The sequence below is a fragment of the Salvelinus sp. IW2-2015 genome, linkage group LG28 (genome assembly GCF_002910315.2).
Source record: "Salvelinus sp. IW2-2015 linkage group LG28, ASM291031v2, whole genome shotgun sequence".
Classification (NCBI taxonomy): Eukaryota; Metazoa; Chordata; class Actinopteri; order Salmoniformes; family Salmonidae; genus Salvelinus; species Salvelinus sp. IW2-2015.
Window position 1 is genome coordinate 31,317,231 of NC_036868.1, and position 12,904 is coordinate 31,330,134.

At 42.6% G+C, this 12,904-nt stretch overlaps 1 protein-coding gene across 1 annotated transcript in view; it reads left to right on the top strand.

The window, feature by feature from the left end:
- LOC111954652 (probable methyltransferase-like protein 24) overlaps positions 1-11,507 on the top strand; it is a 95,915-nt gene extending 84,408 nt beyond the window's left edge. Inside the window, exons 4-5 of the mRNA XM_023974532.2 lie at positions 454-679; positions 10,260-11,507. Of these exons, the coding sequence (XP_023830300.1) occupies positions 454-679; positions 10,260-10,577 (544 nt within the window). The 3' untranslated portion in view covers positions 10,578-11,507. The remainder of the gene's footprint in view (positions 1-453; positions 680-10,259) is intronic.
- The last annotated feature ends 1,397 nt before the right edge of the window (positions 11,508-12,904 follow it).

Below are 12,904 nucleotides of genomic sequence, written 5' to 3' on the forward strand. Positions count from 1 at the left end.
GAAAAGGTGGACAGAGAAAATGAGAGAGGGGGAAAAGAGAGAGAGAGAAAGAGAGGGGGAGGGTTGAAACATGAGCCTTTGTCAGTCTTGAAAACAAGCAACCCACTGGGCACACACTGGTTGGAARCAACATTGTTTCCACGTCGTATCAATGAAATTACATTGCACCATCTTGGAATAGCCGTTAAATTGATGTCTGTGTGCAGTGGGAAGAAGAAGTCAAACATCTTTCTGCTCATAACCTCCCATACTTTCAGCCTTACATTGAATTATTCACTGAACTGCTGAAGTGAGCAGTTATTTTCAGCTTCAGCAGCTATACYAACTATTCCCCAAAAGTCCTTATACAATATATAATTATATCTGTATCCATCCATCCATAAAATAMGATTTATATAACTTCTCTCTCCCTCTCCACCTTTTTTAAATTTTTTATCTCCCTCCCTCCCATAGGTTGGGTGTGGAGGATAAAACCCTGGAGCGCTCTCTGGCCAGGGTGGGCTGTGAGGTACACTGCTTTGACCCCAGCCTWAYGCAGGCCCACCTACAGGAGTCAGKCATGTGGCTCCACCGTCTCTCCGTAGACTGGAGGGACCCCAACCCAGCCATCCCCGCCCAGCGACAGCACGGCAACATCAAGAAACTGGCCACCATCCTCAACGATTTTGGACACAGACAGGTCAGGGGGCACATAGAGAGGGAGAAGGGTGTAAACATTGAGGTGTGAATGAAATGACAAATGGGCAAATGTGTCCTGAATCAAATATAAGGAATAAGTCATGCATGGGCTTATATTGTGAGAGTATATGTACTATACATAATACAGTGACAACTTACTCCACAAACCAACTGTCATAATAGTGTGTATAGGTGGCATGGAAGTCAGACGCAGGAGAGTTAGACGGAGTGTAAATGTAGACTTTTACTAAATGTCCACTCGACATGCTCCAAACACGAAAATATACATACATCAAATAAACATGGGTACGAGGACCCGTCGCGCACCTATACAACAAGAAAACAATACTTGACATAAAACAATCTCTGACAAACACATGAGGGGAAACAGAGGGTTAAATACACAATAGGTAATGAATGGGATTGAAAACAGGTGTGTGGGAAGACAAGACAAAACCAATGGAAAATGAAAAATGGATCGATGATGGCTAGAAGGCCGGTGACGTCGACCGCCGAACACCGCCCGAATAAGGAGAGGCAACGACTTCGGCAGAAGTCGTGACACCAACGTCCTACACAGTGCACAATATGCAGTACCTGCCTTTTATGGCATATCRATGACCAATACAAACAATACATGCAAAAGACACTATAAAAGTCACCATAAAAACAAACCAGATATCCTTATCTTCCTCAACTCGGCCGAAAAAGGCTATATGAAAATGTATATTTTCTCTCCCTATGAGCTGGAAGAATGAACTTATTTATCACKTAAAGCTGCAGGTTGACTGCAGCAGCAGCTCCTCTCTACACCTCCTTATCATTCATTCCTCCAGTGTCTCCTCTTGKCCTGGAGGGCAGAAAACTCAGAGGAAGATAGAAGCCCAACTCTGCTGAGAAGTCTCCCTCCAGCAGGTGGTATTTTGTCATTGTTTCGTCCACCAAAGAAAGAAGTTTATGTATGGAGGTCAGTGAAAGTGTCGAATTTTGTCAACAAAAAAATGAATGGCTTATTTGCCCACGTGAGGTTTATTTCATCTAATGGAAGTTTTGTAATGTTTAAGTTGTTGAGAAAAAACACTTTATARCAGAGTTGTCTCGAGATGGCTATGCATATTCATGGAATGAGGRTWGTAGCATAGCATCTCTCTCCATTGAATACAGGKGTTTGACGTCAACAACCCTCCTCGAATATTKAAAAAAAGGAATACAACAATGAGATGTATCCACCAATCCAAAGACGGGATAGGCGGGAGCTAGACWGCCCGACGTGCCGCTTTGTGGACAATGACTCCCATTGTCAGGGCGGAGAGACATGTATCTTGTCAGTATATCCATAATCTTTGCTTATAGTTATGGCTTTCCTCCTTTAAATATCATCATTCAGAATATTAACTCACTGGAGTCCCCCAGAGATCTGTGTTCTGCCTTATCAGATATGGATCTGCATACAAGMTCAATGACATKCACACACAAACACACACACTCATGCACGCTTGCAAACACYCACCCACACACATGAATGCTCACTTGCACACACACACGTGGGCCTGCACYCAACAGCACATCATRGGTTTTCTATCGCTCATTTGCACTTCATYTCAATGATATCATGTCACCGTGTGGGACTGTGAGTCAATTAACCTTGTCGGGAGTGGGRGCTCTGATTCTAGTTTGTAAGCTAGGCAGGCTACTGCCTGGGAAGGTCTCCCACTCAGAAGTACGAGATGGGGAGGGGTGRYGGGTAGGWTGACRTCAGGTCTCCCCACTGGAAGCCTGAGGTAGGYGMAGRGGGGGAATCRATCYAATAGCGCATCTCTAACTTTGTACAGTACTAATGCAATTAGTAAAATCAGTCACACTACGAAATGCTACCAAATAAGGAACCCATTCAAGCTAGAATGCCTAGAAGCCACGCACGGGCGCCTAGCATTAGCGAGTCCATGCTTAGAGGCATCAGCCATTAATTCCTTTTTCTGGAGTGTGTGTGCATGTGTGTGAGATAAGGACAGAGCCGATCCCTGTACCTGCTTTAGATGCAAAGCGACACACACGTCTCCATAATGGGCTTTTAACGTGAGTACACAGCATGCTTAAGGAACAACTGTCTGCCTTTCTTCTCCCTGCCTTTTTTCTTTCTTCCAGCTTTGTGTCAGAAGAACAGCACAGGGAACTAATGAGTCGCTTCTAAAGATCAGAATATGCATTCATTTGTGTTCTTTATCGTTGATTACACAGCTCATAAATGAATCATATGCCACTCTGGTCAGCATCAGAGCCTGTCTCCATGGGGATTAACACAACTTCAGCAGTCCTTCAGATCTCATGCAAATTGATTTGCTTAAACCTAATTAAGTGATAATGCCAGAGAAGCRYGTGTTTGGAGGATATATTGGCACGGGTGTTGTTAGGCCRGAGACAAAGTCGTTCGTTCTAAATGTTCCATTGCCATACTGGCTGGCAACGTTCTAATCCCTTGCTTGCTTGCTAGCTAGCCAACTACGGCTAACTCACAGTCACGTCAAACAGTGCAGACAGAATAACAACAGTAGCTGCATTTGTTTAAGCTGTTTTCTAGTGACATTTAACAATGAGCTAATGAGGCACCATGTCGCCTGGCATAGAAAATGTCCTCTCTCGTTAGGAAACTGTTGTCCAGAGGAGCTAGCCAACAACACAGCTAACAAAATAACTTATTACAAACTAACTGCACCTCGTTTCGTTTGACCTTTTTTCAATTTACATTTCTTTGTACAGTTGAAGTCGGAAGTTTACAAACACCTTAGCCAAATACATTTAAACTCTGTTTTTCACAATTCATGACATTTAAACCTAGTAAAAATTCCCTGTTTTAGGTCAGTTAGGATCACCAATATATTTTAAGAATGTGAAATGTCAGAATAATAGTAGAGAGAATGATTTATTTCAGGTTTTATTTCTTTCATCACATTCCCAGTGGGTCAGAAGTTTACATACACTCAATTAGTATTTGGTAGCATTGCCTTTAAATTGTTTAACTTGGGTCAAACTTTTCACGTAGCCTTCCACAAGCTTCCCACAATAAGTTGGGTGAATTTTGGCCCATTCCTCCTAACAGAGCTGGTTTAACTGAGTCAGGTTTGTAGGCCTCCTTGCTTGCACACGCTTTTTCAGTTCTGCCCACAAATGTTCTATAGGATTGAGGTCAGGGCTTTGTGATGGCCACTCCAATACCTTGACTTTGTGGTCCTTAAGCCACTTCGCCACAACTTTGGAAGTATGCTTGGGGTCATTGTCCATTTGGACGACCAGATGTCTTGAGATGTTGCTTCAATATATCCATATAATTTTTCCTCCTCATGATGCCATCTATTTTGTTGAAGAGCACCAGTCCCTCCTGCAGCAAAGCACCCCCACAACATGATGCTGCTACCCCCGTGCTTGACGGTTGAGATGGTGTTCTTCGGCTTGCCAAGGCCTCCCTCTTTTTTCTCCAAACATAAGATGGTCATTATGGCCAAATAGCTCTATTTTTGTTTAATAAGACCAGATGAACTTCTCCAGAAAGTACGATCTTTGTCCCCATGTGCAGTTGCAAACTGTTAGTCTGGCTTTTTATGGTGGTTTTGGAGCAGTGGCTTCTTCTTGCTAGCGGCCTTTCAGGGTTATGTCGATATAGGACTCGTTTACTGTGGGATATAGATCCTGTTTCCTCCAGCATCTTCACAAGGTCCTTTGCTGTTGTTCTGGGATTGATTTGCACGTTTTGCACCAAAGTACGTTATCTCTTAGGAGACAGAACGCGTCTCCTTCCTGAGCGGTTATGATGGCTGCGTGGTCCCATGGTGTTATGCTTGCGTACTATTGACTCAAATGATGTCAATTAGGCTATCAGAAGCTTTCTAAAGCCATGACATCATTTTTCTAGAATTTTCCAAGCTGTTTAAAGGCACAGTCAATTTAGTGTATGTAAACTTCTGACCCACTGGAATTGTGATACCGTGAATTATAAGTGAAATAATCTGTCTGTAAACAATTGTTGGAAAAATTACTTGTGTCATGCACAAAGTAGATGTCCTAACCGACTTGCCAAAACTATAGTTTGTTAACAAGAAATTTGTGGAGTGGTTGAAAAACGAGTTTTAATGACTCCAACCTAAGTATGTAATCTTCCGACTTCAACTGTATATATCCATAAAAATGATGCCAGCTGATTCATGATTTCGACTGGCTGAGAAACGCTGCCTGCCTCTCTCTCTTGTCCCGACTCCCGACCCCTACGCGTTCATTACTATGGGACAGTTGGAGATCGAATTTGAATATTGAAACAATGTTGCAAATGTCGCAGAGGTTAAGGTTTATACAAATCTCCGCTGTTGAAAACGAAATGTTTGTCTCAAAGAAATGTGAGATAATGCTTTTTATAGTGGAGATCAAGTTTATAACTTCCCTGCCTGGGCTGATGAGACAGTGGATTGCGGTGTCAGATGGAACAGAGTAAATAGGCATTTTAACGTCAGATTTAGAAGGTGGTAACTTGTGGAATAGACCCCGGCTAGAATGCGCTTTTAACCAATCAGCATTCAGGATTAGACCCACCCGTTGTATAATAGTCAATAGAACAACAAACAGAGACACTGTGACAACCAGGTCACTTCCTAATGTCTCACATCCACACTGTCACTAAAGGGACACAGCCGGCAACATGGCTTCCATTGTATCTCCTCCAAAGTGCAGGCCTTTCCTCACCCTGGTTAGAGTTAGCTAACATGCAGTTGTTGGGGACCAGTTGTGGACCAGTCAGTTGTGACCAGCTGCGGGGAACAATTGGGGACCAGTTGGGACCAGTAAGTCCAGGGAGGTTTAGAAACAGAATAGTTCCTGTACCAGTTACTGAGGGACGCTCTGAGCGGCTGAACAGAACCTCTCTCTCTCTCCTGATCCCATTGATGTTTAATTATACGTCTGCTCGTTAAGATAGTCTCTGGAGAGGCCTGTTTCAGACGTTTCTCCCCGCACCTCACATCCACTAATTAAAGAACACAAAATACTTAATCTCTTTTTGATACAATCCAAAAATCATGCAGGCCAAACGTGTTATCTTGTGTTCGTCACCCCAACGGCTTTAAACCATTCTACCAACAAATATTTGTATCCCTAATCTGAAAGCAGCTTTATGGACAGACATTTTGATCAACAATTACTCATCGTCATGGAGACACAATGTCCCCCTGGCTGGGGGTGAACACAAACTGTGAATGCTGCTGTTTAATGACTGAGGGGCTTTCATTTCAGTGGAAGGCCGACTCAACTTGAATATTCTCTGCAGTTAGGGAAATAGCTTCAGCACTTAAGGTCCGGACTGAGTGTGTGGCCCAAAGGTAAAAGGCACCACCATACCTCAGGCTCAGGGTAGGTGATAGCCATCTTTTTTTAGTTGTTTCTATACTGTTCTGCCACTCCAGAACAATATCTCCTGACGAGAGAATAGGAGAAAGCAATTGTTTACATAGCTTCTAGCCTTGCTTGTCAGGCTTTATAGCAATGCTATAGACCTATAGTGTTAAAGACACACAGGTAGGAACAAGACAAGGCGACTGATGACCTTGGGAGAAGGCAAACTCGGGCAGAGCCTCTCTGACGGACTAAATAACAGCTCCTTCCATCTCACACTCCCATCGGCACCACTGAACCTCCCTCCCCTCAGTAGACCGCAATTTAGGCCAAATCACCAAGCACACACACCCTCCCCAAATCCATTAGTTATTGCCCTTCTTCCAATCCTCCCTGTGAAAGTAGTTTCTGTGTCACGTTCTGACCTTAGTTCCTTTTTTTATGTCTTTATTTTAGTTTGGTCAGGGCGTGAGTTGGGGTGGTCATTCTGTTGTTTTTCTATGTTTTGTTCTATGGTTATATTTCTATGTGTTTGGAATAGTATGGTTCCCAATCAGAGGCAGGTGTCAGTCGTTGTCTCTGATTGGGAGCCATATTTAGGTAGCCTGTTTTTCATTGTGTTTTGTGGGTGGTTGTTTCCTGTGTCTGTGTTTGCACCATACGGGACTGTTTCGATTTTCGTTTGTTCTTTCACTTTGTTATTTTGTATTTTTGTAGTGTTCAGTTTTACATATTAAAATGGACACTTACAACGCTGCAAATTGGTCCGATATCTCTTACTCGTCGTCAGAAGAAGAAGAGGAAAGTCGTTACATTCTGTCCGCATATCTCTATTCCTCTCTCACTCAGACACACGCACACTCCTCCCAGCTCCAGGCGCGGGARGTTTAGTGCCTCTAATTCTGCACAGCGGAGCAGTCGGAGAACTCTTCAGAGCTCTGCCACCATATGGAGATGTTCATGCAAAACGGGCATCTTCCCAGGGCTTGCAACTTCCCATATACAGGGGAAGCGAAGAGCAGATGTACTGCTGGCGGAGTGGGTTTAGGGACTTTGAGAGGGATATGTGTGTGTGAAGTCCTTCGGTTTTGCCTGGTATGCCAGRTGATGGTACAACAGGGAGAAGACAGCTGTCAAATAGAATGCAGTTATTGGAAGTAGGGCTAGTCAGTAGTACACACCCTGAGAAAAGCATCTCTTGTGTAGAACCATTATGGGATTTTTAACACCTTCATATGGCCCTTTTTCCTTGTTGGGATCGACGAAATGTCCTCAAATGTTCCTTGTTTTACTATCCTTGTGAGGTCTTCTTTCCCTACAAGGATAGTAAAACCAAAAAAACACACACACCATGTCGCAAGGAGGGGGGGAGGGGCGTGGGTCATAACATCTCTGTTGGTTAGGGCAGTTCTCATTGTATGAAGTATCTGTTCAGTTAAGAAATAGTTATTTGCCTTGGGGAAGGATGGTATCCCATTGGGAGACCCAGAGACAGAGTGAGCAATATGTCAGAGAGCCATCCAGGTTCAGTTGTTCAATTGACTGTAGCCTTTAGAATAAGTGTTTTTCTGTCGAGACAGGTCCGACACTCATCACTTACACTGTAACATTAGTGTGCTGAAAGATAGATCAGAGAGATATGATTGGTGTGTGGAGAGTGTGGGTCAACTATTTGACAAATATATCACTGGCAGCATTGCAAGTTGCCAATGTCGATGTCACCAATGCCATGTTGGCAATCGGCCAATGAGGGGGTAGTAAAGTACACGGGGGGAAGGAGAGAATGAATTGGTTAAATAAAATTTCAAAAGCAAAGAGATGAAAGCGCTTTCACTAATAGGGCTTTTAAAAAGTATGGGTCAAGGAGTCAACCTGACATCAAAAACATTCCAAAACATTTAAATGGCAGCCCAATGCCTAATAGATGTGCATTGAAAGTAGMCTATGCATATGATTATATCTTGAGGCCATTGTTAAAATGAATACATTTTCCTCCCCATCTCATACCACAGAAATCCCCCCACACCCCCTCATATTCTCCTCGTCCTCAACTCAGACAGATACAGTACATTTCTTTTTCAACCTCTCAATCTTTGCACCAACTTCCCCTCGCCTCCATCGAGAGTACTTTTCCACTCTCTCCATGTTATCTCTACCTACTGACTGCTAGATATCATGATTGACTTTTTCTCTCTGGGATRTCAATTGCAACCCTCCTCGTGTACTCTCTTCTCGTCTCCTTATCAAAACCTGTGGAACATCCAGGTGCACACTATGTTTGTCTATGGTTAGATGAACTAAGATGAAGATCAGATCAAATTTGATGACCAATTTWTGCAGAAATCTAGGTAATTCCAAAGGGTTCACATACTTTTTCTTGCCACTGTATATAAACCCTGTATTGCTGATGCTACAGTATGTAATGGCCATTGAAAGGCTTTGAAGTCACCGGTCGGCTATATTGGCACTCCCCAGTAGGAGCAGTCCTCCATAGACGGGTTGGTTATTTACCAGCAAAACCTACGCATGCACAACTATGGGACAAAACAGAAGGGGTTGCCTTCGATTGTTGAGAACATGTKAAATATATTTAGTCTCCAAATGTTTATCGAAAATATAAATACATTAGCACAATGAGCACTTGTTGTCTATCAAATACATTGTTACAGTTGTTGGTTAGCTAGTGAATTTTTGCCATATAGACATGACACGAGTCAAAATACCTCAACAAGACATATCATTAACAAGATACGAGCTGAAACAAGCCACCTACGACTCCCCACATGACAGCTTCTTGTCATTATTGCTAGCTATCTGACGTTCATAATCATAACGCCACACGGCCTTCTGACCAGTGGTGTAAAGTACTGAAGTAAAAATACTACGTCGTTTTTTGGGGGGTATCTGTAGTTTACTTTACTATTTATATTATATTTACTATTTATATTTTGGACAACTTTTACTATTATTTCATTACATTCCTAAAGAAAATAATGTACTTTTCCATCAATACATTTTCCCTGACACCCAAAAATACCCGTTACATTTTGAATGCTTAGCAGGACAGGAAAATGGTCCAATTCACACACTTATCAACATCCCTGGTCACCTCTACTGACTCTGATCTGGCAAACTCAGTAATCACAAATGCTTCATTTGTAAATGATGTTGGAGTGTGCCCCTGGCTAAGAAAAACTAAACAAAAAAAACACATTGTGCCGTCTGGTTTATAGGGAATTTTAAATMATWKATATTTTTACTTTTAATTCTMAAATACATTTTAGCTATTACATTTACTTTTGATAAGTATATTTAAAACCAAATACTTTTAGACTTTTATTCGATTAGTATTTTACTGGGTGACTAACTTTTACTTGAGTCATTTTCAATTAGGGTATCTTTACGTTTACTCAGGTATGACTATTGGGTACTTTTTCCACCAATGCGCACGCATCATTTTCGTGACGTTGTCAGCCAACCCATCTATAGATGGTCCGTGTGTTGTTGTGAGTCTGGATGGCCAGCTAACTAGCAACAATGCCAATAAACTGCTATGTGGGGAATCGTAAGTGGCTCCTTTCAGCTCGTTTTATCTTATGCTTTTTACCATGTCTTATTTTGAGGTGTTTTGACTGATGTTACGTATATGCTAATATGGCTAAAACTAGTTAGCTAGCTAACCAACAACTGTATCAATGTATTTGAGAAACGACAAGTGTTGATTTGTGAAAATGTATTTATGCTTTCAATAAACATTGGCGACGAAATATAGTTTACATGTCAACAATCTAATGCAACCCTGTCTGTTTTGCCCCATATTTGGGCACAAGTTGGTTTTGTTGCTAAACAACCAACCTGTCTATAGGAATGAATGGAATTCTACAGTATTTCACTTTAAATGTTTCAAGGACAAAGTTACATGCATTAAAGTAATTTTGTTGTAGTGGGGACAGTAACATTATTAATATGTTTAGCTCACATTATATCATTTAAAAGTATGCAATAAGGTGTCTGTAATATAAGAAATGTGGCAAAAACAAATCAATTCCTATAACTTCCAAAACATTTTTACAATGGTGGGGTAGTGCCAAGATGGAGGRACAGTGGCTTCAAAACACAGCCCCCCCCAGTCATCTAGTGTAAATAAATCATTGACACAAGGAGTATGCAATTCAAATCTTCCCTCTTTCTCCCGCTCTCTGTTCCAGGTGGATGTTCTGAAGGTAGACATGGAGAGTGCGGAGTGGAAGATTCTGGAGAACCTGGTTCTAGAAGGGGTTCTGAGCTCAGTGGGTCAGTTACTACTAGAAGTCCACCTCCACTGGGCAGGGTTTGAGGTGGATGGGGACGACCCATCCGTGGTGCGCTATTGGTTCAGCCTGCTGAAGGAGCTGGAGCGAGCTCACTTCCGCCTCTTCCGTTACCACAACGACCCAGCCAAACCCCGCCTTTTCCTGCACAGGAACTTTCTGAACGCCAGCAGTGCCTATACACTGGGCTGGGTCAACAATGAGTGGAGGCCTTGAGAGCACTGACTGACTGACGGACAGGCCTCTGGCCAATGAGAAGGGGAGACTGTGAAATATAGTCCAGCTACGATGGGAAACGAAGGAGTCGTAAATCCCGTGGGATGTTTGCCTTTGGATATTTACAGCGAGCTCCAAAAGTATTGGGACAGTGACAATTTTGTTGCTGTTTTGGCTCTTTACTCCAGCAATTTTGATTTGAAATGATACAATGACTATGAGCTTAAAGTGCAGACTGTAAGCTTTAATTTGAGGTGTAATTCACTTATGTGTATTGAAGTAGTAAAAGTTACAGGTATAGAGGTATGATATTTGTGCTTCTGTAACTTTCTCACTCATCATTAGTCACGATTCATTCAGGACTATCCATAATCATGGTGGCATCCACATTAATATAGAAGTGTTAGGAAACATTTTATATTCTTATTTACAATAAAAGTACTTCAAAATGACAATATATTATTTACCATGAATTTCTATTGGGTATAAAATAATCTTAAACACAACCAAAACAAACAGCAATTGCATCCAACAAGTTTGTAAAGTCTCAAGCTTGATGTAACCATTGCATGCTAGGAATGTGGTGCCAATAACTAAACTTTAAATATATTGATTTGATTTTTTAATCTATTTTTTTTCTCCCCAATTGGTAGTTACAGTCTTGTCCCATCGCTGCAACTCCCGTACGGACTCCCGTGCATCTCACAACCCCGCCATGCTGCACTGCTTCTTGAGACAATGCTCGCTCAACCCGGAAGCCAGCCGCACAAATGTGTCGGAGGAAACAATGTACACCTGGCGACCATGTCAGCAAGCATTGCACCTGGCCCGCCACAGGAGTCGCTAGGCCAACCTGGCCGGCCAAACAGTCCCCTAACCCGGACGATGCTGGGCAAATTGTGCGCCGCCTCATGGGTCTCCTGGTTGCGGCCGGCTCGCGATTACTGCCTGGGTATAAACAGGATCTGTAGTGACGCAGTGCCTTAGACCACCGCGTAACTCGGGAGGCCTCAAATACTAAACTTTTGACTACTTTAATAAACATTAAAAGTGGACTTGTCCCAATACTTTTGGTCCGCTAAAATGGAGGGACTATAATACAAAAAGTGCTGTGATTTTTAAACGGTTCACACGATAATGGATGAAAATACCCTCAAATGTATGTACTTCCCCAATACTTTTACGGAGGTTTAGTAAAGTTTTGTGAGATCTATTCTCCTCCTATCAAGCTCCTATCATTTCAACGATGTTGAATCACCACTCCCTGTTCCCTTCCCTGATATGACCTCAGACATGGTGAGGTAATTGCCTCTTGTGGCCTTGAGGTCTGTCCATCGGTCAGAGCTGCTTCAAAGTGGCTGTGTTCTGTCTGGCTGGAGGTCATGGCCTTATCTGGGCTTGGACCTGAGCCAAACCATCCTGAACAGAGACCGAGACATGCACTCTCTCCTGGAGAATTCTTCTCAAAGGCACGGGCATTGAATAGTGAGGTAGGGAGGTAAGACCACAGCCCAAACTATACTGAACAAAAATATAAACGTGACATGCAACACTTATATTTTTACTGTGTTACAGAAGTAAATCAGTCAATTGAAAMAAAMAAATTAGGCCCTAATATATGGATTTCACATGACTGGGCATAGGACCACCCACTTGGGKGCCAGGCCCAGCCAATCAGAATGAGTTTTTCCCCACAAAAGGGCATTATTACAGACAGAAATACTCCTCAGCAGATTCCTCAGGTGAAGCCGGATGTGGAGGTSATGGGCTGGCGTMGCCACACTAGYTCTGCGGTTATGAGGCCYGTTGGACATACTGCCAAAATCTCTAAAACGACATTGGAGGCTTATGGTCGTGAAATTAACATTGAACTCTCTGCCAACAGCTCGGGAGGACATTCCTGCAGTCTGCATGCCAATTGCTCCCTCAAAACTTGAGACATCTGTGGCAATGTGCTGTGTGACAAACCTGCCATTTTAGAGTGGGCTTTTACTGTCCCCAGCACAAGGRACACCTGTGTAATGARCATGCTCTTTAATCAGCTTCTTTATATGCCACACCTGCCAGGTGGATGGATTATCTAGGCAAAGGAGAAATGCTCACTAACAGGGATGTAAACTAATTTGTGCACAACATTTGAGAGAAATAAGCTTTTWGTGCATATGGGAAATTTATGCTCTCTTTTATTTCAGTTCAAGGATAGTGTGTTTATATTTTTGTTCAGTACAATAGCCTCAAATTGTCCTCAGGATCTTCCGCAGAAAAGGGTAAATGGAGCTGGGGGCATTGCTGTCAGACAGGCCGAGCACGTCTCATTTAGCTCAGAT